Genomic DNA, 26,631 nt, shown 5'->3' with positions numbered 1-26,631 from the left:
CTAGAGGCACTTGCTGCATATGACGTAGCCAGTGTATGAAGGTTTCCCTGATGACAGATGACTATAGTGCTCTTGGAATAGCCAGGTGGATCTTGCCAAACCTGGGAAATCATTGTCATTGGCTTCTAGAAGGTTATTTGGCAAGCTGGGCAGATGGGTAGAATAAAATACATTAAGTATCATTTCCAAAAATACACACTTGGGGAACTAGGCATGGTGGTTCACTCCTGTAATTCCATTACTTGGCAGAGGCAGCAAGATCACAAGTTTGAGACCAGCCTGGACAACATAGCTAGACCCTGTCTCAAAGAAACAAGGACTTGGGTCAGGTGTGGTGGCACACGCCTTTAATCCCAGCACTCAGGAGGCAGAGGTAGGAGGATTGCTGTGAGTTTGAGGCCACCCTGAGACTGCATAGTGAATTCCAGGTCAGCCTAGGCTAGAGTCAGACCCTACCTCAAAAACAAAAACAATCAAATACAGAGTGTAGCTCAGCAACTCGGTGGGTGGTAGAATGCTTGCCTGCCGTGTACAGTCCCTGGATTTAGTAGTGCCCAGTACCACAACATAAACATAGACCACTAAAGGTGTGAGCAAAGGTGTGCAGTTTGTCCGTTTGTTTAAGAACAAGACACTATGGACATACTAGGGCCTCTTGGCACTAAAAACAAACTCCAGATCTATGTGTCACTTTGTGCATGGCTTTACGTGGGACTGGGGAATTAAACCTGGGCTGGCAGGCTTTGCAAGCAAGTGCCTTTAGTTGCTGAGCCATCTCCCCAGCCCAGAAGTTGTTTGTTTGTTTTTTGGGTTTTTTTCTTTCTTTTTTTTTTTTTTTTTTTTTTTTAGGTAGGGTCTCACTCTAGCTCAGTCTGACCTGGAATTCACTATGTATTCTCAGGGTGATCTTGAACTCACAACAATCCTCCTGCCTCTCCAGTGCTGGGATTAAAGGTATGTGCCACCATGCCCACCCAGAAGTTGTTTGGTTTTTAATGATTGTATGTTTAAAGAATTGCCAGTGATTATATTATTGGAATTCATACATCATATAAGAATTAGTGGAGTAGAGATATGACTCAGAGGTTAAGGCCCTTGCCAGCAAAGCCAAAGGACCCAGGTTTGATTCCCTAGTACCCATGTAACTAAGATGCACAAGGTGGTACCTGCATCTGGGGTTCATTTGCAGTAGCTGGAGGCCCTGGTGTGCCCATCCTGTCCCTCCTTCTCTCTCTCTCTCCTTGCAAATAAATAAATAATCAGTGGATATGATTCTCTTAGGTTTATTTTTTCTGAACTCTAAGGGTCAATTTAGAAATTTGTATTCTTTGTTTTTGAGGCAGGGTCTCACTTTGGCCCAAGCTGACCTGGAACTCACTCTAGTCCTAAGCTGGCTTCGAACTCTCAGTGATCCTGCCTACCTCTGCCTCCCAGGTGCTGGGGTTAAAGGTACGCACATTATTAAAAATATGCATGTTATTAAATGTAGCTTTAAGTATGATTTTTAGGCTCATTTATTTTAATTTTGGGGTTTCAGTCATATATTTGTGTCCTAACTTATTATGGTTTATAAAAATGATTTGCCTAGGGCTGGAGAGATGGCTTAGCAGTTAAGGCGCTTGCCTGCAAAGCCAAAGGACCTCAGTTCAATTCCCAGTACCCACGTAAGCCAGATGCAGAAAATGGCACATGCATCTGGAGTTTGTTTGCAGTGGCTAGAGGCCCTGGCATGCCTATGCTTGTCCTCTCTCTCTCTCTCTCTCTCTCTCTCTCTCTCTCTCTCTCTCTCTCTCTCTCATTCTACCTCTTTCCCTCTCACAAATAGATAAATAAAAATAAAATATTTCTTAAAAAAATGATTTGTCTACAAAAGCATTAAACACAGATTCAGGGATACCTAAATAAAGTACAATCAAAGTCAACGGCTCTCTTCTCTTTCTGAAAATGGATAGAAAGTAAAGGGTTTCCATTAACGTGTTTACATAAGGCCCTGCCACTTAAGGCTCAAGAAAAAAACATACCCTATGAGAGCTAAGTGTTCTCATCTACCTTTAGGAGCCTTGGGAGGAGATAGAAATGTAGGCAAAGTTCCTAGCCTGATCAGGGCTGTATAAATGATGGCTATTTCTAGCTTAAATTTACTGAAGAGAGTTAGGCCCATAGCTACCTAAAGAAACTATAGGAAAAAAAAAAAAAAAAGCCATCTGTATTACACGGGTCTCCAAATCTTTATCTGTAGCCCTTCAAGAAAAATGGTAGGTGCTCACACTCCATAATCAGTCACACACTATGGACTTAAGGACACCACACTCTTAAAATTGTAAAGCTCTTCGCATAAATTAGCCTTGCCAGGCTCGGTTAGTAGAGTGCTTGCCTAGTGTGAATGGAGCCCTGGATTTAGTCTCTAGCACTGCATAAACCAAGCATGTGCCTCATACCTTTTAATTCCCAGCATTTAGGAGGATCAGAAGTTCAAAGTAATCCTCAGCTTGCCTATCTGAAATAAACAAAATCCCATAAATTAACCTTGTAAAGATGAATCATGTGGATCAGATCCTTAGCCAAAGGGTCCGTAAAAGTCATCCACATTGTCTTGTTTGTCATTGTCACTGCGGGTGTTACCACTCTGTCTTTCACGTTGACTTACTGGTGTTTAAAACAGCTGCTTTGTGAAGTTGTGTTTTTTGTTTGTTTTGTTTTCTTTGTGGGTTTTTTGTTTTGTTTAGTCTAGTTTTGTTTTTTTGGTGAGTTTAATTAAATGACTACAGCACTAAAGAAAATGTGAGCCAGCTATGGTGGCACACACCTTTAATCCCAGTACTCGGGAGGCAGAGGTAGGAAGATTGCCACGAGTTCAAGGCCACCCTGAGACTACATAGTGAGTTCCAGATCAGCCTGGGCTATAGTGAGACCCTACCTCAAAAAACCAATAAATAAATTTAAGTCCCTTCCTCTCCATCATGAATTTCTAATAATGGGATATTTTTCTGAAATTTACTTCATTTTTATATATCTATCTATAAGAATTTCTCCTATCCAGGTATTTGTCAGGCTCAGCCTTGCTTGCCTGACAGACAACATCAAGCACTTTCAGGGTAGTGTGGTTGTGGACAGAATACTTGTGGTGATTTCTCTTTCTTGTAGGCTTTTTTGGTTTGGGAGGGTTTTGTCTGGTTGGTATAGTTTCAAACAACGTCTTGCTACATAGCTCAGCTTGACCTCTAACTTGCAATCTTACTGCCTTGGCCTCCAAAGTGCTGAGATTATAGGGGTATATCACCACAGCAGGCCCATGATTATGTAATGCCATTTAAAATGTTGCTGATTCATTGGGACATCTCTATCACACCCTACAAGGTTCAGGGTCCACTGCAAAAGAGGTGGTGGAAAGAGTATAAGAGCTAAGGGAAGGGGAGGACTGCTTACAATACAACCTTCCAGATACAAAATGGCCTTAATATTCATGAACTCGCAGTGCCTGAAACTACCTACAGAAGACCTTCCTAACAGGAGGAAAAGATGATAACATCAAAATAAGAGACTAATTGGAAGAGGGAGATTTGATGGAGGGTAGATTTGAGAGGGAGGAATGGAAGTGGAGGGAGGGAATTATCATGGACTTATTGTCTATAGTTATGGAAGCCATCAAAAGAAAAAAACAAAAGTTTGTAAAAATGATCTGGGCATGGTGGTGTATGCCTTTAGTCCCAGCACATGGGAGGCAGAGGTAGGAGGATGGTTATAAATTCAAGTCCATCCTGAGACTACATAGTGAATTCCAGATTAGCCTGGACTAGAACAAAACCATACCTCAAAAAAACAAAAGATAAATAAATAAAGAAATACATAAGTTTTAAAAAATGTTGCTGGTTGGCATATAAGAAATAAGTCATTTTACCTGTAAATAAGCTTAAGGAAAATAAAGTATTGATTGGATACAAAAGTTATTGTAGTAGGGCGTGGTGGTGCATGCTTTTAATCCCAGCACTTGGGAGGCAGAGGTAGGTGGATCACCATGAGTTTGAGGCCACCCTGAGACTACATAATGAATTCCAGGTCAGCCTGGGCTAGAGTGAGACCCTACCTTGAATACCCCCCCCAAAAAAAAAATATATATATATATATGTATATATATATATATATTGTTCTAAAATCTTTTTGTTATATCAGTTCCATCTGTGGACAGGGTTTCTCTATTTTCCTTAAAATGTGCTGTTGTGCTTTATTTTTGCTTTCATAATGTACTTTACAAGCAAAATAAAAGTTTATCCTCTGTTGCATTTTCAGGCACCTAATTACATGACATATGACATTGAAGAAAAGATAACTTCATTACCTTTACAAAGGCAACACTCGCCATGGGACGAGATTCAAGATGGCACCCTGCAGCATTCCTCACAAAGGTAAGCAGTTTTCAAGAGAAATAACTTTATCAGACTGGCACAGGAGCTCATACCTAGATTTCAGCACTCACAAGGCTAAGGCAGGAGAATTATCACCATTTCTAGGCCAGTCTGGACTACGTGATGAGACCCTATCACAAACACACACAGAAAACCACATACAATTTCAACTGACTTTGATTATTTTCCTGTATCATAGACATAAGGTATTTATCACATAACTACTATTAAAATTATGTGTTCTAATTTATTGTAGTGTGTTATAAAGTTCAGCCATATTGTTTGTTTGTTTTGGCTTTTTGAAGCAGAGTCTCACTCTAGCCCAGACTGACCTGGAACTCTTTCTATAGCCCAGACTGGCCTCAAACTCATGGTCATCCTCCTTCCTCAGCCTTCCAAGTGCTGGGATTAAAGGTGTGCACCACTATACCCAGTTTAGCACTGTTAGATTTACTAAGGACCTTTTACAAAGGTGCTCAGTAATGTTTTGAATTAATTAGCTTGCTAGTGCATTGTTAGTAAAGGAAAGGTGACTGTAGCCTGCATTATTTGTCTTCACTGCACCTATAAGAAAGCAGTCTCCCCAGGCAGTCTGTCCACTGGCTGTGGAGCTCACCAGTTTTTTTAATTTATTTTTGTTAGTTATGGACATACTCAGTATGTAAACACCACATGTTGGTACCATCCTTCCCCTCATCCCTGCCCCTTTTCTGAAGGGGCCCTCCTCTTTGGGAGATTGTGGGTCATGCATTGTGTGGATCAGTAGCACTGAAGGGCTCACCGTAGGAAGAAGAAGAACTTCTGACCTTTTATATTTCCATAGGCTAGGGCTTGGAAATATAGCCTGCTCTTTGGCATGGCTGTGTCATATTATATTAACTGAAATGATAGATTAGCATTTGATGAAGATCCGCAGGGTTACCATGGGTTCTTACAACTGTGAGATGCATTGCCAGTGTCACTACTTGGATGTGAGATGAAGCTGGTTGGATTGTACTTTGGTTTTTTGTTGTAGTTGTTGTTTTCTGGTGGGGGGCAGGTTTGAATACAGTATCTTACTCTAGCCCAGGCTGACCTTGAACTCATGGCAATCCTCCTATCTCAGCCTCCCAAGTGCTTGGGATTAAAGTGGTAGAATTTTTTTTAACATTTTTTATTGTTTTTTTAATTTTTTGTTTATTTTATTTATTTATTTGAGAGCTACAGACAGAGAGAAGGGGGGGGGGAGAGAGAGAATGGGCACGCCAGAGCTTCCAGCCACTGCAAAGCCATATCTCCAGCCCTATTTTGTTTATTTTTATTTATTTATTTGAGAGTGACAGACAGGGAGAAAGAGACAGAGAGAGATACAGAGAGAGAATGGGCGTGCCAGGGCCTCCAGCCACTGCAAACAAACTCCAGACACATGTGCCCCCTTGTGCATCTGGCTAACATGGGTCCTGGGGAATCAAGCCTTGAACCGGGGTCCTTAGGCTTCACAGGCAAGCACTTAACCACTAAGCAATCTCTCCAGCCCAAAACTGGTGGAATTTTTAAAAGACAAGTGTATGGTGTTTTAGAGCACACCAAAGGATTGTACAAAGTCCCCTTGGGGCCCAGCTTCTCCCTCAAGTCTTTGCTAGCAAGATCTCAATTGTCAAGGCTCACCTCCCTGTCCTTGAAATTCATGGCACATTACCACATAAAATATTTATGAGCTGCTTTTGAGCTAAGTCTACATTGAATACAAAGAATGACCAAAAGAAGAAATACCTCCTCAAGTAGTTTCTTTTGTTGTTGTTTTTTCGAGGTAGGGTCTCACTGTAGCCCAGGCTGACCTGGAATTCACTATGGAGTCTCTGGTTGGCCTCAAACTCACGGCAGTCCTCCCACCTCTGCCTCCCGAGTGCTGGGATTAAAGGCATGAGCCACCACGCCCAGCTCTCAAGTAGTTTCTATCCAAAAATGTCAAGTAAATATTATCATTGAGTATGTCTCTATTTCAGTCTGACCTCCTCTTTTTACTGAGTGGGAGTCAGAGTGAAGAGCCACAGGGAACCATTATAAAATAGACTGGAATTGATACTCTCACAACCATTATAAAATAGGCTGGGATTGACTGTTGCCTTTGTAAAGGTAATGAAGTTATCTTTTCTTCAATGTCATATGTCATATAATTAGGTGCCTGGAAATACAACTGAGAAGAAAGATATAGATTGTTTTATAACATGCTCATTAATAACAACAAATAAAAGCACATTTGTTATTTGTTGTAGAGCTAGGTATTTCTGCCTGGGTACTCACATTTTACAGTTTTCAGAATAAGTGAGCAAGAATTGTGATGTTCTGTCTTGCCTTGCCTTCACAGTGAAGAAGAACTCTTGTATCTGAATTTCATTGAAGATGTAACAGATGAAATTTTGAGACTTGGTTTATTTTCTAAAAGGTCAGATTGTTATTTGTGTTAAATTGTTTCTAGCTGTGTTATGATAGTTGAGGTGTACATTAAGGATTTTCATGTAATATAATTGTGTGATGTGTGTGTTTTCAAGTGTGTGAATATGGGCATGTTCGTGCCATAGTACACATGTAGAGGTCAGCAGACAACTTTGGGTGCCAGATGTCACCTTCCACCTTTTTTGAGGCAGGGTCTCTCAGTGTTTGCTGCCGTATTAGCCAAGCTAGCTGGCCTGGCAGCTTCCAAAAATTCTCCTGTCCATCCTCTCATCTAGCCATAGGCACACCAGGATTATAGACACTCAAAATAAGGCATCCAAGCTTACATGGTTTCTGGGAATCTGAACTCAGGCACTCAAGGCTTGCATGGCAAGGACTTTACTCATGAGCCACCTTCTCCTCAGCACCATAATGCAGTATTTATAGTTACTTCTACCTGTTAGGAAATGAAAAGTTCTTACTTTTGTGAACATACTTTTTTTGTTTGTTTGTTTTGTTTTTTGAGGTAGGGTTTCATTCTAGCCCAGGCTGACCTGTAATTAACTATGTAGTCTCAGGGTGGCCTCAAACTCATGACAATCCTCCTACCTCTGCCTCCTGAGTGCTGGGATTAAAGGCGTGCGCCACCACGCCCGGCAGCCCCTCATTTTTTTAAGAAACCTGTTGATACATTAACACGAGGGTGAGCATGGTGAAATAGAAAGAATAAATTCCCTGAATGCCAGTCACATCTGAATTAGTCTTTTAGTAGCTTGTGACCTTAAGGAAAAAGAAATTATCATCTTAGACATGGAGTTTTCTCATCCTTTAAAAGGTTTTCCTAACACCTTTCTCTCTGCAGTGAACATTGACATTGGTTGACTTCTTTCTGTTCAAATCAAACTGTTCGGTGACATTGGTCAGGAAGAAAGGCAAAATGATTGTTGAGTCCAGCATACATATGCGGTGTTCAGTGGTACTTCATATGTGTTAACTTTTAGGCGATTTTGTGTCAATTTGTCAAAAATAGAATGTTTAAGTATAATTTAGGAAAAAGTAGAATATCTGTGTAATAGGATATTCTAAAGAGTTTGGGTCTGTGCATGTAGATACATGTGAAAGAGAGAGAGGGGAAGGAGCTGCTAGGGCTGGGGTTTGAATTTGTATTAGAGGAAGAGAATGCTTTCAGGGGAACATGTGAGTGTATTTTTGTACTTGAAGCAAATGCACTGCAAAAGCCAAACTAGCTTCTGTATGGGAAAAGTTGACAGGCAAGGAGGGATTAGCATTAGATAGAGATGAATCTGGAAATCATTGTCCAGCCTTTCCTAGTTTACATATTATGTAGCTGTTTTATATTTAGTCAATTTCTGATTTTAAAATATTAATGTTTTTATTATTTGTAGGTTTTTAGAACAACTATTTGAGCGACACATAAAACAAAACAGACATCATTTGAATGAGGTTTGTCTTTCTTAAGAACTGAATTATGAAAAGTTAACATTTTCCATACCCTCAAAGAATTCATGTAAAGTAGGCACTTTTCTTCCCCTTACCCATGGGGGGTGGGTGGATGAAGAAAGAGGAAGTGGGGAATGAAGATAAAAGTAATTTAATGTTATTGATATAGCTATTGTAATACTTCTCAAATTACCCTGTTCTATATTTAATCCTAGGAAAAAATGCGCTACCTGCTACATGGCCTAAAGGTTGCCCTTGGCTACACATCTGAGGAGAATCCAGTAAAGCTACATGATGTCACCATCTTGAATTTCCTTGACTTTCAAAAGGCACTTACCTCAGAGAAAAGTAAATTTCAGGAGGAAAGTGACACTTTGATTCAGCAGGAACGCCAGCAGTACCAAAAGGCTTTGGACATGTTACTGTCCCTGCCAAAGGCTGAGAGTGAGATGGTCTCTCCCCCAGGTGAATTTTCCATGCCCATGCCTAAGTCAAAGTATTCAGAAGGGGTGATAATTCAGCAGGTGAATGATGACACAGATCCTGACCTCTCAGCCCAAGATGAAAATGATGCAAGTGTAGCTGACAGCTTACTAGACCAGGAAACCTCAGTGGATGTCATTGAAGGTGACAGTGACACCGAGAAGGTTGAGACGTCAAAGGAATTATGCTGTCTTAACATGTCACTATCTCCGTTGGCTCAGTGCTCCAGTGTCAGAGGTGGCAATAATCAGGACAAGGAATTATCAACTCTTAAAATCATGGAAATGAGCATTGAAGACTACCCACTGGATGTTTGATCTTCATTAATAAACCCCCACACGGGCAGTGGTTCAGTATTACTTTTCTTCTTCTTTTTCTTCCTTTATATTAAGACTTCTATGATATTTTCAATGCTGTATAATAAATTTCCATATTTTCAGTAGCTGAACACAGCACATATATGATTAATACTGCCCCAGGAGTCAGTGCATAGCAGAGTTGAGTTCTTTGCTCTCAGTTTGGAAAGCAACAAAGTGGGGCTGGAGAGATGGCTCAGCAGTTAAGGTGCTTGCCTACAAAGCTTAATGACCTAGGTTTGACTCCCCAGTACCCACATAAAGCCAGATGCACAAAGGGGTGCATGCATCTGGAGTTCAGTTACAGTGGCTGGAGGCCCTGCTGCACACATTTTCTGTCTCCTATCTCTCTCTACTTGCAAATAAATAACATTATTTTAAAAAATATATGAAAGCAGCAAAGTAGCACTCAGGGACTGGAGAAATGGTCCAGAGGTTAAAGGCACTTGAAAAACCTGCCAACCCAGGTTCACTAATTCCTTAGTACACACATAAAGCCAGATGCACAAAGTGGCTCATGCACCTTGAGTATCAAGTTAATTTGTGGTAGCAAGATGCCCTGGCATGTTCATTCTCATTCATTCATTCTCTCTTCCTCCCTTCTTTCATCCCCAACCGTTTCCTTGAAAAGAAGTATTAATAAAAAAAAAAAAAAAACTGGCATTCAGTGCTATGACTTCATCTCAAGGCTTGTCAAGGGGGAATCTGCTTGACACTTTTCAGTTGAAATAACTCTTGAAGTTGTAGATCTGACAGGTTTTTTTTGTTTGTTTGTTTTTCCTGGCTGATGACCAGAAGGCTGCCTACCATCCCCTGCCGCTTGGTCCCATCCATAAGCACTAACCAATGATGTGAAAGACTTATATAATGAAAACATAAAAACACTCATGAAAGAAATTGAGGAAGACTTGAGAAAATGGAAAGACTTCTCATGCTCCTGGACAGGCAGAATTAACATTGTGAAAATGGCAATCTTACCCAAAGCAATATACAGACAATGTAATACTACTAAAAATCCCAGCATTTTCTTTCACAGCGATAGAAAAATAATCTCAAAGTTCATATAGAATGACAGCAGGCCTTGGTTATTCAAGCATATCCTCAGCAAAAGAAACCTCTGGAAGCATCACCATATCTGATCTAAAGCTATATTACAAGGCCATAATAACAAAAACAGCATGGTACTGACATAGAAACAGGATTATAGGGCTGGAGGGATGGCTTAGCAGTTAAGGTGCTTGCCTGCAAAGCCAAAGGACCCAGGTTCAATTCCCCAGGACCCACATTAACCAGCTGCACAAGGTGATGCATGCATCTGGAGTTCGTTTGTAGTGGCTGGAGGCCCTAGCATGCCCTTGCTCTTGCTCTTGCTCTCTATCTCTATCTATCTATCTATCTATCTATCTATCTATCTCTGTCAAATAAATAAAAATAAAATATTTTAAAAACAAATATAGACCAATGGAACAGAACAGTGGATCTGGACTTTAGGTCAAGTAACTACAGCTACTTGATCTCCAACAAAGGCCCTAACAATGTAAACTGGAAAAAAGACAGCATCTTCAAAACATGGAGGTGGACAAATGATAACCATATGCAGGAAAGTGAAACTAGACCCACAAATCTCACCATGCAAGAAAAAAAGTCCAAATGGATCAAAGACCTCAATATAAGACCAAAAACGCTGCTAATACTGGAAGAAAAAATAGGAAAGAGTGGAGAAAAACTTCTTTATCAAAGCCCCAGTGAGCTCAGGAACTTAATCATTCAACCATTGGAATCTCAGGAAACTGAAAAGTTTTTCACAGACAAACATACAATAAATAAGCAGAGCCAATAGACTACCCGCAGAATGGGAGAAAATTTTTGCCAGCTATTCCAATTGACAAAAGGCCTAATTTCTAGCATCTACAAAGAACTCAAAAACCTAAACAATAAAAAAAGTCAAACAACACACTCACAAAGTGGGGCAAAGAACTGAACGGAGTTCTCAGAGGAAAAAATACAAATGGCAAGCACACACTTAAGAAAATGTTCACCATCCCTAACCATCAGGGAAATGCAAATTAAAACAACTATGAGATTCCACTTTATCCCAGTAAGGATAGCAAACATTAAAAAGTCAAATGTGGGGCTGGAGAGATGGTTTAGTGGTTAAGGCATTTCCCTGGAAACCCAAGGACCCAGGTTCAATTCCCCAGGACCCACATTAGCCAGATGCATGAGGGGGCACACACGTTTGGAGTTCATTTGCAGTGGCTGGAGGCCCTGGCATGCCCATTCTCTTCCTCTTTCTCCCTCTGTCACTCTCAAATAAAAAAAAAATAAAATTTTAAAAATCAAATGAAAACAGCAAGGATGTTGAGAATTAGAAACCCTCATTCACTGTTGGTGGAAATGTAAGATGGTACAGCCACTATGGAAAACAATATGGAGGCTCCTAAAAAGATTGACTATAGAGTTGACAATAGTCCCAGTTATTTCCTTACTGGGTATTTACTAAAAACTCTAAGCCTCAGTTTAGAGATACTTGCTCAACCACGTTTATAGCTGCTCAATTCATAATAGCTAAGAACTGGAATCGACCCATATGCCCATCATTGGATGAATGGATGACCAAGATGTGGTGTGTCTACACGATGGAATTCTACTCAGCAGTTAGAAAAAAAATGGTCAAACTTGAAGTAGATCATACTTGGTGAACTCACCCAATCACAGAAAGACAATTGTCACATGCTCTCACTCACCTATGGCTCCTAACCTGGATCAGCCCCAGATGCTGACATACCTAATAGGCATCTTGAGGACCAGACAATAGGGAGGGTGAGGCTAGAGGGGAGGGTAAGGGTGCGGTGGGACACACAACTGGGCCCAAATGGAAATGGCACCATAACATGCTATATCCTGGAAGACAGACTAAAAGATTGAACCCTCATCAGGACCTTAGAGGGAACACCAAAGGACCCTGGAAAGGGTAAGATGAAGCCTAACCTTAATTTTCTCCTGTTTCTCTTTTTTTTTTTTTTTCTTTCTCTTCTATATTACCTATCTTTTTCTTCTTTCCCTTGGCAGTAGCCTTTAACTCCCAGTACCAGGATGCGGTTAACATCCACTGAACAGAGAAACCTACAAGGTTTTCCAAAGGAAGACAGACTTCTGTCAGAGCCCTTGATTACCCACCAAAGGTTAATGGTAAGACCCTACTGCCGAAGACACCATATGCTGTTGGTATGGAAAATGGAGAGAACTGGCTGGAATCTGGAAGAAAGACAGTCCCCAGGAAGCTCATCTAGTACCAGATGTTGCTACATGAGCTACTGGGGAAAATGACCAACATCTGTCCAAGAAACTCAAGGTCTAAGCTACTCAGCAGCAAACAACATGACATGGTGCTCACCCAAGTGCAATAGTGGCACTCGGTTACCAGGCAGAGCTACAAGGTAAGACCCTATTGCTGAAGACACCACAAGCTGCCATTTCAGAACATTGAGGCAACGTGGGAACTGAGAGGAAAGCCGGTCCTCACTTGGCAAACCCTCGAAAGTGCTATGGGAGCTACTGCAAGACAATGGTCACCAACACTACTGGAAAAATAGGGAGAGCTCTCCAAGATGCAGGAGTGGGAAAGACTTCCTGAATAGGACCCTGGAAGCTCAGGAAATTAAACACTTAGCTATTGGGTTCTCATGAAGCTAAAAAGCTTTTATACAGACAATCATACCATAAACAGAGCCAACAGACAACCCACCTAAGCTGCTTTTTAAAAAATTACTTGAGGGGGGAAGGGAGAGAATTACCATGGGATATTTTTTTATAATCATGTAAAATGCTAATAAGAATTTTAAAAAAATTATTTGAGCCGGGCATGGTGGCGCACTCCTTTAATCCCAGCACTAAGGAGGCAGAGGTAGGAGGATCACCATGAGTTTGAGGCCATCCTGAGAATATAGAGTGAATGCCAGGTCAGCCTGGGCTAGAGTGAGTCCCTACCTATAAAATCAAAACAAAACAAATTTATTTGAGAGAAAGAAGCAGATAAGAAGGGCACAACAGGGCCTCCAGCCCCTGCAAACAAACTCCAGACCCTTGAGCCACCTTGAGCATCTGGCTTTGCGTGGGTACTGGGGAATCAAACCCTAGTCCTTAGGCTTTGCAGGCAAGTACCTTAACCTCTGAATCATCTCTCCAGCCCCTAAAGCTGCTCTTTCTTTTTTTTTTTTTTAGAAGAGTATAGTATTCGGGAGCTAGAGAGAGGACTAGCAGCTGAGAGCACTTCCTGTGCGAACATGAGGGCTGAAGAGGGACCTCTCAGTTGGGATCCCGGGATGCACATAAAGAGCTAAGCGGCTCACACACTTCTGTCCCCCCAGCTTGCAGGGAAGCAGAGACCCAAGAATCGCTGGAACTCATGAAAAGGGGCAAGCTTTGGCATCAGTAAAAGACTCTGGCTCAAATGCAGAGAGAAAAGAATAAAGCAAGCAGCACAAGCAGGCTCGCTCCCGGAGCCCCAGGCAGAACTCACGCACTTTACATCTTAGGCTGGAATTCAGAAACAAACACCTTAGGGGTGGACCCCAGGATCCGCCCAGTGACACATCCTCCAGCCAGGTAGCTAGAAATCGAAGAAGCTTTAATAAAACTGAATCTAGTGGGGGACATCTATTCAAACTGCCACTTTTAAGAGGTGGGATTCTGGTTACTTCAGTTACAGAGCAATCACGTGACTTCATTGAGGCAAATCGCTTGAATGATACGCGTGGTAGCCCATCCCCCACGCCCAGCTCTCATGTTTTAGGGGATTTGGTCCCCAGTGTGCTTGTGATGGGAGGTGGAACCTTTAAGAGTTGAGTAGGGGATGAGGGCAGAGATCAATGCCCGTATCCCAGGAGTGTGCTCACTAGCACTGATTCTACTCAGTTCAGCTTGTTGCCCTAGGATGATGTGGCTTTCAGAAGACCAGCACCACAATGTACTCCACTCCTTCCTAGAACCCCCAACTGTACACCTCATTTATAAAGTGACCCCAGTCTCAGGTGTTCAAGTTACAGCAGCACAAGACATACTGATATACCTAAACTTTATTTTAATGTAAAAATTATTTGAAATATAGTAAAAAGCTATCTTTTGAGCAAGGTTTAACTGTATAGCTGAGTTTCTTAAGGAAGTGAAAATCTTAAAAAACTTGGTATGTGGACAATTTTTTCCAATTCTTAGTGTGCTGTGCAAAAGCTAAGAATATACTGATTAACATGTTAGAATTAGCATGGCATGGCCAGAATATATTTTTTAATATTTTATATACTTCGAAAGAGAGAGAGAGAGAAGCCGGGCATGGTGGCACACGCCTTTAATCCTAATCCCAGCACTCGGGAGGATGATCACCATGAGTTCGAGGCCACCCTGAGACTACATAGTGAATTCCAGGTCAGCCTGGACTAGAGTGAGACCCTACCTCGAAAAACCAAAGAGAGAGAGAGAATAGGTGCACCAGGGCCTCTAGCCACTACAAACAAATTCCACATGCATGAGCCACCATGTGTATCTGACTTACATGGGTACTAGGGAATTGAACCTGAGTCCTTATGCTTTGCAGGCAAGCACCTTAGTGGTTAACTAAGCCATCTCTCCAGCCCACAGCTAGAAAATTTTTAAGTCTAGAATTCAGTATGAAAGCATGAAATAGTCTAATATGGAGAGAGGCTAAATTGATATTAAAATAAATTTCTCACAAATATTACAAATCACCCTTCCAAACTTTTCAATTGTGCCACAGGTCAAACTGTGCAAACAAAAATCACTCTGGTGCTCTCCTGACTGAATAGTAGTAGTTGCAAATAACTTTCTTCTGGCCATTTTTTCAACCTTCAGCTTGACCCACATAGATGTAAGGATTTTTTTTTGGGGGGGGGTGGATTTCGAGGTAGGGTTTCACTCTGGTCCAAGCTGACCTGAAATTAACTATGGAGCCTCAGGGTAGCCTCAAACTTACGGTGATCCTCCTACTTCTGCCTCCCGAGTGCTGGGATTAAAGGCATGTGTCGCCACACCCAGCAACGTGAGGATTTTTAATGGTAACTTAATATTGTTTTTATTATATTTTCTGGAAAAAAATTATCTCTAAAGAACATTTACATTCTTCACACTATTTGTTGGACTGAGTGTGTCATTGTAATTCAAAATGTTGCCAAAATCTTTTAATGAGACGACTTTAAAATTAACTTACATTGCAGTATTCCTACAAATAACAAAAAATTGTGTCATCCAATGGTCCATTAATTTCAAGTGATATCTGATATCTTCCAGGACAAAATATTTTGGATGGTCTCACTGTAGCTCAGGCTGACCTGGAATTCACTATGTAGTCTGAGGGTGGCCTCGAACACACGGTGATCCTCCTACTCTGCCTCCAGAATGCTGGGATTAAAGGCGTGCACCACCACACCCGGTTTAATCCAGATTTTTTTTGGTGGTGCACGCCTTTAATCCCAGCACTTGGGAGGCAGAGATAGGAGGATTGCCATGAGTTCAAGGCCACCCTGAGACTTCACAGTGAATTCCAGGTCAGCCTGAGGCAAGAGTGAGACCCTACCTCGAAAAAACAAACAAATTTTAAAAAATATATTTACTTCATTGATTTATAGTAGATCTTAATTCCTATTTCTATTCATTCATGCAAATCTCAATTCATGAATCCTACTCATTTACGAGTAAATCTCAAATAACAAACCTGTCATTGGTAAATTGCAGCTGACCTCTAGCTTAATATATTTTGTACATATAGAAGTCTTGTGCATCTCAATTTTCTTAGCAATGTGAATAGTATTGTGTCCACCCATCTGAATGAAGTTGGTCATGCCATGTGTGGTCACATACTCTGCACACAACACTGTCCTTCCTCCTCTATGCTTGTGGAAGTTTGTAAGGAAACACAGATCCAGCATATCTTAATCCTGTCAAAAAGTTTTAGCCACTAAATTCTACAGCTTTCTGAAACCAGGCATGGTGGTGTGCACCTTTACTTTAATCCCAGCACTCGGGAAGCAGAGACAGGAGGAGCTCGAGACCACTCCAGGTCATTCTGAGTTGAAGTGAGACCCTGCCTTGAAAAAAAAACAAACAAAAAACAAATATATATATATATATATATATATATATATATACACACACACACATAATGGGGCCAAGGTGATTGCTCAGTGGTTAAAGGCAATTGCTTGAAAAGCCTGCAAGCCTGGGTTCAATTCCCCAGAATCTACATAAAGCCAAATGCACAAAGTGGCACGTGTTCCCTTGCAGCAACAAGAAACACTGGGCTGAGGGCTTAGCGCTCTCTCTCTCCCCTCTTTGTCACTCAAGTATATAAATTATTTTAAAAGAAGAAATATGCTTACAAAATTATTACAACAGGAACACAAATAATGCCATATATTACTCTTTAATTAGATTTTTGTTTTACAATATGTTCTTGTCAATGGGACATTTCAGAATGGTTAAATCTGATAACTCATTTTAAACCAACGTACCATTAGATGAAAAAAAAAACCTTCAGAAAAATTCCTGCCCTTTATATGATGTGAGATGGAAAACATTACCATAAAAATGTCTTATTCCATTCTGGAAGCTCTTTCTGAACATTTTCAATGGATCTAGTATTTAAACAGAACTTTTAAAATGCTTTTTAGAATAGACATCTTTGTTGCTAAGTGACAAGTGTGTACATTTTCAATATTCATTTTCAGCCTCCGAGCTTTCTCCACACTGGCTAGTTGTGGAGCTCAAGGTCGGGCTGCTGCCCGCTGCAAGAAGTCCAGTCTCAGGGCTCACCACAGAGTAAAATTGTGTTGGAAGTAATGGAGGAATCAGCTTAACACCTAGAACATTACCATCTGAGAACTAACTCTAGATGTGACATGCTGAAAGCTCTCCATCGTGAGACAACAGCCCAAGAAGGGAAGAGGCAGTGTCACCTCAGCTCAAGATGCCGCTTCGTCCTTGGCCTGGACCAAAGACAACACTTCCTCCTCAAACTTGGCCTGCTCTAAAGAGTGCTGTGTGCTGAAACTGGAAGAGGGTAACTAAGAACCTAGAACTGTCCCTGGGGTGAAGGGAGGGAGTTGAAAGGCACTAGAAGAAGAGCCAGCAGAATGCCACAGCGGTATCTGATGGCCCTTCAAGCTTGGGCTTTGGTTTGGAGAAAAGAAGTGAAACTGTTACTATGTCCTGCTTTCACCCTAAGGAAAATAAAGCCTCTTCAAGGCTTCACTAGTGACAATATAAACCGGAATTTATTGGGGGCAGGGGAAGACTACAGCTATGTGTGGAAGAACACCATGGAAATGGAGTAGTTATTGAGAGTGACAGGCCTTGAAGGCCCTGTGCACAGCCCTGTGGGTTGGCCCCAAACTCGCAAGCCCCCATTCCCCGTCACCACAGCCTCTCAGTCTGAGTGTAGGTAATACTGCATTTTTGTAAAGATCAAGGTATCCTGCATTACCATCATGCACTTGCTTCTGTCCTAGCCCTTTTACATACTCTTAATCCTTCGCTTTGAAACGCTTCTGATTTAGTGTCCACTGTTACCGTTCCAAATACAATGCAACACATATATTAAAACTCATTATTTAACAAGAAAAGTGCTTAAAACCATCATATGCAATTTTCTCATTTTCAACCAATATACTCAAACTTATTTACATTTACAAATAATACTGAAAAAATAATGAATCTGAGTCTCTTACATTTTAAATAATGTGCTTTCATCCCCATCTTTTGTTTACATTAGCTGACTCAGTATCATAACAAGCTGAGCTCTTGTTTGGAAAATACAGAAGGTACAAATATATAGATTTTTTTTAGAATAAAAAAATTTTCTGAATATAAAAATTCCTTCTATGTTTCAAAATAACACTTTTACATTCTCCTTTGAGTTTTGGGCTTGGTAAAATAAACCATTAAGTACCCGATTTTTTTTTCTTTATTCTTTAGTAACAAAAGATAATAATGGTCTTAAATACAAAGTTACACAAGAACCACTCAATCTGTGGATCATCCCCACGGAAAGTTCAGTTTCTAGCTAAGAAAACACCTAAATATTTAGTCAGGAAATTCCATTATCAAAAACTAGCTTAAAATAGAAATCCACGTGCCTTCATGACTGCCAGAACTGCCCAGCCTAGCTTCAGTAAAATAAGAGAATTGTCTAGAAAACACAATCTCGGAAACATGTGCAAGTACTGCAAATGAGACAGATCAGACAGGGCAAGGCCTGTGCAGCCAAGGCCATCGTCCTGCAGCACCGACCCCAGGTCCCGAGCGCCCCAGCCTTGCTGGGCACGTTCCTGGGGCGCCACCCTGTGCATGGCCCTTCCCGTCCGTGGACCTTCACGTGGCAGCGCCGTCGCAGGAAGCGCGAGGGGCGCAAGCACTTAGGTTTTCGCTGTAAACTCTTCGCACGGTTGGGTCCCTGTGAGCGCCGGCACTTAGATGAGCCTGGAGCTCTTCAGGAACTGGATGAGAACTCGGTACACAAACGTGTACTGGCTGAGGGTCTGCACCAGCATCATCCTCTGTTGCCGCAGCATGTCCAGCACTCTGGGGATGTCCAGCACCTACAGGGGAAAACCACTGATGAAGAGACCACCCTCCCAGCGGGAAAAACACTGGGAGAAATGGCAGCCCTCACGGGTATCTGGTTAGGAGAAGGCAGTCTTGGTTTTCTTAGCATTTTGTTTAGTAACCCATGATTGCTTCTGGGTTTTTGTTGTTGTTTTTGGTTTTGGTTTTTCGAGGTAGGGTCTCCCTCTCTTATCCCAGGGTGACCTGGAATTCACTATGTCATCTCAGGGTGGCCTCCAACTCAGTGATCCTTCTATCTCTGCCTCCCCAGTGCTGGGATTTAAAGGTGTGTGCCACCATGGCAACAACATTAAGTGTGTGACATCACAGTCTTGAATGGATCAGTAGGAACTGAGAATCTCGAAGACGAGGGAACCGTTTGCAGGTAACATTAAGTAACAGTCACAGGAGATGTGCTGGAACAGAGTCATCAGGCTGCCATGCTTCCTCCTCCCCTCCTGTAACTTCCCCCGCTTAAAAAACCCACAAGAGATGGCATGCAACACACAAGTCCCCACCTCATTGTGTTCCAGACAGGCAATCATGATCTCGGACAAGATGACAACACCAGTTCTTCCCACACCAGCACTGCAGTGCACCAGCAGGGGAGGGTTGGGGCTTTTGGGTTCGCTTATACTGTTTGTATGACGGCGAACAGACTGGATCTCTTCAAGGTATGCTGGAACACATCAAGAAAATGCAGCAGTACTCAGAGACGGTAATATATCAAACCAAAGCTCCATCTTCTTGTCTTCCACTAAGAGAACAGCACTAGGTACCAGGGTGACAGGACCAACACCTGCTGCAACTGTGGGCAAGTCAGTGCCTTAGCCAAAACTAGATGGAGGAGACAAACCACCCATAAGAATGCCTTTCGGCCGGGCGAGGTGGTGCACGCCTTTCATCCCAGCACTTGGGAGGCAGAGCAGGAGGACTGCCATAGGTTTGAGGCCACCCTGAGACTACATAGTGAATTCCAGGTCAGCCTGAGCTACAGCAAAAGAACCTACCTGGAAAAAAAAAAAAAATAGAAGTCTTTTGGGCTGGGAAGATACCTCAGTCAGTGAAGTGTTTGCCTGGTAAGCATGAGGATGTGCATTTGAGGCTCAGAGCCCATGAAGAGGAAAGACCGGGCTGCGGTGGCACAAGAGCTCCCAGTGCTGGGGAGGCAGAGACAGACAGAGTCCCAGAGCACGCTGGCCAGCCACACTAACCCAACGGGGAGCTCTAGGCCAGGAAAGGTCCTGTCTCAAAGAAAAGGTGGGGTTGGAAAGATGACCCAGTAGTTAAAGGTCTGCAAAGCCTAAGGACCCAGGTTCAATTCCCTAGTACCCACGTACAGCCAGATGCACAAAGCAGTGCACGCATCTGGAGTTCGTTTGCAGTGGCTGGAGGCTCTGGTGTGCCCATACTCATTCTCTCCTCTCTGCCCCCGTCTCTTCCTCCCTCCCTGTCTCTGCTTGTAAATGAAAAACTTTTTTGTTTGTTTTTGGTTTTACAAGGTAGGGTCTCACTCTAGTCCAGGCTGACCTGGAATTCACTATGGAGTCTCAGGGTGGCCTCGAATTCACGGCGATCCTCCTACCTCTGCCTCCCGAGTGCTGGGATTAAAGGCATGCGCCACCACACCCAGCGAAAAACTTTTTTAAAAATCAAGAAAGAAGAGATGGACAGTGGAGGAGGAACAACATTCAGGGCTGTTCTCTTACATGCAGACTCACGTATACACACAAGAGGACATCTAGTAAGCCCCCAAACATTGATAATTCTTTAAATTTTAAAAAAAGTCCACAGCTCCCATGAGGAAAGAGAAAAGAACGATTTCAGAAACCAAGGACAAAGAAGGATGTCCCAAGAGCAAGGAACACATACACAAAAAGCCCTTGAGGTGTTCAGGACAGCCATGCTCAGGCCAGTCTGTGTACTGGAGATGCCACACTGTCCTCTCCTGCCCCGTGAGAAGGTGCTTCATCTTCAAGCCCGTGGTAGCATAGCAACCCGAGTCTGTGCGGAAGCGCGTGGTGATCTTAAACCTTCCATAGGTGACGGTGTTGTGCCGGGAGCCCAGTCTTGGCCAGTATCTAAAGCTCTTCTCCCTGCCGCCCTCCTGGAAAAGACAAGTACGTTCAACAGCAGCCTGAGGTGCATCCTTGGACACTCTTCATGCAGAGGGCACTTGGAACTCAGACCCACATTCCCACCCAGCCTTTTCTCTGAAATTCAGGATTCTACATCATGAGCATTAACAGGTGTTTGGAGGCTGAGAAAAATCAATCAAGAGGAATAGGCACTTACCTCTTCTGCTGTTACCATTGCTATGATTGCAATTCCCTGCTCCCACACCATCTGCCAAAAATCTTGACAGGTATTTTGTAATGGCCCCTGTGTGGCAATATAATCCCACTCAATTCCACTGACAGAGACCTAAAAGTAGAAAAATTTAGAAATTTAGTGTGTACAACGTATGTACATATATGTACATGTGTTCATGGCATCACTAAAATATGAACTACGGGATTCAGCAGAATAAGAACAGACCAAACCCTAACCTTTTCCTTGTCTATGCAATTATAATTGTCAACATCTTTATAAACATTGAACTATGAATTCACAGAACATTCATGTGACCTGGGAGTAGCCTGTTCTCCTCTAAATTTGTTTTTAGCTACAGAATACACAGACTCTAGGGCTGTCAGGACTGAGTCAATACACATGGTACCTGGTACATAACAAGTCTCAGTACATAGCTGATCTTGCTGTGATTGTAACACTGACACCATAGCATATTAAATTTCAAACATAATTTGCTTTTATCAACAAATACACTGATAAAGTATTAACAAGTAAGTCAAACCTAACAATGTCATTTTTTCCCTGAATTTTTAAAAATATTTTTAATTATTTATGTGGGGGGGGACACCCCAGGGTCACTTGCCCTTGCAAACGAACTCCAAACACATGAGCCACTTTGTCCATCTGGCTTTAGATGTTTCTGAGGAATTGAACCCAAGCTGGCAAGGTTTGCAAGCAATTGCTGTTAACCATTGAACTATCTTCCCAGCTTTCAATGTCAGATTTTTAAAAAATATTTATTTGACAGAGAAAGAGGGAGAGAGAACGGGTGCATTGGGGCCACCAGCCACTGCAAACGAACTCCAGATGCGTGTGCCCCCTTGTGCATCTGGCTAAAGTGGGTCCTGGGAATCAAACCTGGGTCCTTCAGCTTTGCAGGCAAACGCCTTAACCATTAAAGCCATCCCTCTAGCACATCAGTCAGATTTTTATTCTGCTAGTTAAACTGCTGTCAGCCCCAAACATGAGTGAAGCTCCCTGCCCCTAATACAAGTTTCCATTTAGATTTAACTCCCTCCTGGACTGACAGGATAGGCAGTTTTGAGATTGACACTTAAGAAACCTGGGCTGAACTGGGTTCAATCAAATAAATGCTGACAACTCTTGTTTTCTGAGTGCCCATTAAATGTCAAAGCTTGGGGCTGGAGAGATGGCTTAGCAGTTAGGCACTTGCCTATGAAGCTTAAGGACCCTGGTTCGAGGCTCGATTCCCCAGGAGCCACGTTAGCCAGATGCACAAGGGGGTGCATGCGTCTGGAGTTCGTTTGCAGTGGCTGGAAGCCCTGGTGTGCCCATTCTCTTTCCCCCTCTATCTGCCTCTTTCTCTCTCTGTCACTCTCAAATAAATAAATAAAAATGAACAAAAAAATTTTTAAAAAAATGTCAAAGCTTGTGTCAAGCCCTATTCCACACACCCTCCCTCTAAAGCCACCACCTCTCAGCCTCAATCTATAGACCCTTTCAGCAGAAGGCATGTGGATGGGATGTCACCAGGGTTGCTGAACGGGAAGTCCTCAATGGAGAGTCCACAACCAGAGAGTGAAAGACCTAGGAGTTGACCCCACCTGCCCAATTCTGAAAGTCCTGCCCTTACTACACTCTTCAGGTTGCAGCTGTAGACTTTGAAATGTCACTACAGCAGCATAATGCCATCCAGTCTGACCAATCCAGTCATAGAGACAAGAAAAGTCAAAGAAATGTTTGGTTTTAAAATACACAGTATTCATATAAAAAGAAAATTATATGCAACGGTTCCACAAACCATTAAGAGGCACAAGCAAACACACACATAGATAGGTCTTAAGAAAACCTTGGAGGTCAGACTGCTCTTATCAAATATTACTGAAACTTACAAACTGAAGAAAATGGGGGGGGGGAGCATCACTCAACTATAGACATTCCTCATTCATTTGTTGTGAGGTTCTCCTTGTCAAAATAAAGATAAATCACAAAAAAAGATAAACCACCACTATTGAATTTTAATAGAATAACATTACCCCAGTTACATGACATTATACTGTTTCCACAGTAAAGTTCTTTGAAAATAAAGTAAAAATGACCAACAGGAAGGACACATAAAGTACAAATGTCACCTTCTCAAGTAAAGGCCAGACATGAAGCTCTGGAGGGATGGCTTAGTGATTAAGACACTTGTCTGTGAAACCTAAGGACCCAGGTCCAATTCCCCAGGACCCACGTAAGCCAGACACACAAGGGGCACATGCATCTGGAGTTTGTTTGCAGTGGCTAGAGGCCTTGGTGTGCCCATTTTCTCCCCTGCCCCCCCTCTCTTTTTCAAATAATAAATAGATGTATTAAAAAAATTAAAAAAAAGGACCACACATGAGGCTGGAGCAGAGAACACTGTAGCTCAATGGTACTGTCTGCCTAACATAAGGACCTGGGTTCAACACCCAGAACCTAGAAAAAGAAAAGGCCTAGACACATTTTTCTGTATAGAAACACATGCAGGTATGTGTTGAAGAATGAGTGATTCAGCAGCTCCAGTGAGAATCTGAGCTCAAAAAGGGTCTTTGGATTTAGATGGACGGGTTCATCTGTGCCTGTAGACAGACTTGTGCAATGCTCCCGGGTCCTGGGAGAGCACTGGGCAGAACGGTTCTCCACATGCAGAAGGTGGCTATGACTAGCTGTGTCTGATAAACTTTTTATCTAACACTGCTGGTCCAGCTTATTATAATATCGTGGACCAAAACTGGAATTTTTTTTTTTGTAGAGAAAAATGAATATAATTGTCACCATTCCTGCAAGTGAATCCAAAGCTGCAAGAACTGTTTATATTCTGCATGTTCCTCTCACCTTAATGTGTGATGCGTTGATATAGCCGGTGTTGTTCTCCTTGGTTGGGACCAACTCCACCCGCGCATCATCATAGGGAAGCACATCTTGGAACCGGTTTCGCTCTGCATTTTCAGGAAGTCGGGCTGTGGAACACTCTCCATCAACTAGCCGTTTTTTAAGAATTCTTTCATATTCTGTGAAGACCATTCCCTGTTCTAACCGCTGTTCCAGAATTTTACACTGAAATAGAACGTGTACAATAAAATAAATATAGTCACAGATCATAGCTGCACTTATACCTGTACTTTTAAAATAGTGTTTCCTATTTCAAAGTATAGCCATTATCAAATAATGAAAATTCTACATGAAATCAAACGTAAAATTTTAGCAAGTCGCTGGGCATGGTGGCACATGCCTTTAATCCCAGCACTTGGGAAGCAGAGGTAGGAGGACTGCCATGAGTTCGAGACCACCCTAAGACTACACAGTGAATTTCAGGTCAGCCTGGACCAGAGTGAGAGCCAACCTTTTAACAAATCACAACAATAAGGGCAAAATATCTTATCTTTTGGGGAAGATACAGCATGCAAAATGCTGTTTGAAGTTGAAATGTGGCCTCAAGCAACTTACTAAATTTGTTTAAACCTGTAGTCAGAATTCCCCTGGAGAACAGTAAGTCCTAGAGTAGAAATCAGGGCCAACATCTGCAAACAAGTGTCTCAACCTGTAACAAGTACTATGCATGACGCTGAAAGCAACAGTCAGCACGGGGAGCCCATCTGGATCCAGCCCTAAGGAAGGTCATGCCCATCTGTTTTGATATGATAAAACCTCACCGGAGTCTGAGATTAATTCTCAATGAAAGCAGTCAGTATCTGCTTTCCTATGCATTCTCATGTACACTTGTAGAGTTCTTCTCACTTTAAGGAATTAACCAAAAAAAAAAAAAAAATCAAAACTGTTGCAAATGGCTGGCAGAAGGAAAAGAACATTAAGAATCAAAACAATTAACAATAAAGCCTAAAATTATCTATTAAAATATTAGCCTTACATTTGCTCCAGTTGTGAGCCATATTATAAAATTCCTTAGCACTCTAAATAATATTGGAAAATGCACTAAAATTTGATGGAGGCACTTTGCCCAAAGAAGACAGAAAGAGCTCACGTGTGAGCTGTGTCCCGCACATACGCACCCTCTCATCATTCGTTGCTCTGGTGGGCACCTCCTTTCCTTCATCAGGCAGGGGCAATCGAGATAGGGAGAGTCCATTTAGGGCAGCCAGCTTAAGAGGACCAATTTTTTTCGCATCTGTTCGTGTCTTTTTCATTCCCTATAAGAACACTGATATGAGCAAAGTATCCCAGACTGCAGTCCTTTCAAAAGAAATTTCAATAGGTTAAAGATGAAACAAAGAGAACATTCTTTGCCAGAAACTGCAGGAGAGATTCTACTCCTTCCCACATATCTGTTCAACGAGCATTCGGATGAAGACATTCCACTCAAAGCCAAAGCTCTGATAAGTCCTCCCAGTAGAAGGTTTTGAAACTCAAATGGTTACAAGACTCTGTTGCAATGAAAGGCGAGGCTCTGGGCAGGCAGCATTCTTACAGAACTCCCCAATTTCAAAACATGACAGGAAAAATCAACTGCTGTCCACAAAATAAGTAAATAAACAAATAAGATAAGGTATAAGAGAAAGAAAGCATATTCAAAATTCTCCTGAAAACAGATGTTTCCCAAAGTTATTAAGCCTAGTAATTCTTTAGGCATATAAACCTAAGAATGCTGAGTCAAGTCCCTGAGAACATTCTTTACTTCCACGGAAGCCATAGCTGTGAGTAGTCTCAATCGTCAAAGAAATTGTTTTCTCAGCCAGGGGTGGTGGCACACACCTTTAATCCCAGCACTTGAGAGGCAGAGGTAGGAGGATCACTGTGAGTTCGAGGCCACCCTGAGACTCCATAGTGAATTCCAGGTCAGCCTGAGCTACAGTGAGACCCGACCCGAGACAGAGAAAAAAGAAATGGTTTTCTCTATCCTGTCTTATAAATGAAATCAACTTTACTCTGGCTTTATCAGACGCATAAGGTGAGGAAAGCACAGAGGCAGCACACGCACACAAGGGGGCGCACGTGTCTGGAGTTCAACTGCAGTGGCTGGAGGCCCTGGCGTGCCAATTCTCCCTCTCTCTCTAATAAATAGGTTTTTAAAAGTTAGCTGGAATAATTTTAATTTCATAATTCATATCTGATTATGAATTTCTCTTATAAAGTGATCCCGACTAGGAATGGGTAGAATCCTGAAAGAAAGGTCAGCCTCTCACTAACACCCTTCAGGGTGAGTCATGTTTGTCCTTGAATCCTTGTCCAAACAGAAAGACAGAAAGTGGTGGCGCACGCCTTTAATCCCAGCACTCAGGAGGCAGAGGTAGGAGGATCAGCATGAGTTCAAGGCCACCCTGAGACTAGTAGTGAATTTCAGGTCAGCCTGGGTGAGACCCTGCCTCAGAAAAAAAAAAGAGAGAGAGAGAGAGAGAGAGAGAGAGAGAGAGAGAGAGAGAGAGAAAGACAAAAAGGAGGAGAAGGGGATGTTCAACACACACAGCATAAAGACTAAGAGGGCATCCTCTGACTACCATGCCATGACCCTACCACGGGCATGACGCCAGGGCATGCTGGGAACAACTGGCTCCCAAGGGAAAAGTTCTGAACTGCATTAACACATTTCCATACTGAAGATACTC

General features: G+C 42.2%; 2 protein-coding genes across 5 annotated transcripts in view; one reads left to right on the top strand and one right to left on the bottom strand.

The window, feature by feature from the left end:
• Positions 1–9,121, top strand: part of Spata7 (spermatogenesis associated 7) — a 47,743-nt gene extending 38,622 nt beyond the window's left edge. For all 4 annotated transcript variants that reach the window (XM_012950166.2, XM_045155127.1, XM_045155126.1 and 1 more), the window contains 4 exons: positions 4,288–4,403; positions 6,751–6,828; positions 8,225–8,282; positions 8,495–9,121. In XM_012950166.2, the coding sequence (XP_012805620.2) occupies positions 4,288–4,403; positions 6,751–6,828; positions 8,225–8,282; positions 8,495–9,079 (837 nt within the window). In that variant the 3' untranslated portion in view covers positions 9,080–9,121. The remainder of the gene's footprint in view (positions 1–4,287; positions 4,404–6,750; positions 6,829–8,224; positions 8,283–8,494) is intronic.
• Positions 9,122–16,537: 7,416 nt separating this feature from the next.
• The window catches only part of Ptpn21 (protein tyrosine phosphatase non-receptor type 21), a 71,140-nt gene continuing 61,046 nt past the window's right edge, over positions 16,538–26,631 (bottom strand). The window contains exons 14-19 of the mRNA XM_004649356.2: positions 25,081–25,218; positions 23,906–24,127; positions 21,029–21,157; positions 20,606–20,840; positions 19,252–19,412; positions 16,538–18,726 (exon numbers count right to left, since the gene is read on the bottom strand). Coding sequence (XP_004649413.2) covers positions 18,598–18,726; positions 19,252–19,412; positions 20,606–20,840; positions 21,029–21,157; positions 23,906–24,127; positions 25,081–25,218 — 1,014 coding nt within the window. The 3' untranslated portion in view covers positions 16,538–18,597. The remainder of the gene's footprint in view (positions 18,727–19,251; positions 19,413–20,605; positions 20,841–21,028; positions 21,158–23,905; positions 24,128–25,080; positions 25,219–26,631) is intronic.

This window comes from Jaculus jaculus, chromosome 7, assembly GCF_020740685.1.
Source record: "Jaculus jaculus isolate mJacJac1 chromosome 7, mJacJac1.mat.Y.cur, whole genome shotgun sequence".
Lineage (NCBI taxonomy): Eukaryota > Metazoa > Chordata > Mammalia > Rodentia > Dipodidae > Jaculus > Jaculus jaculus.
The sequence above is the reverse complement of the archived record's forward strand: the minus strand, read 5'-3'. Positions and strand labels throughout refer to the sequence as shown.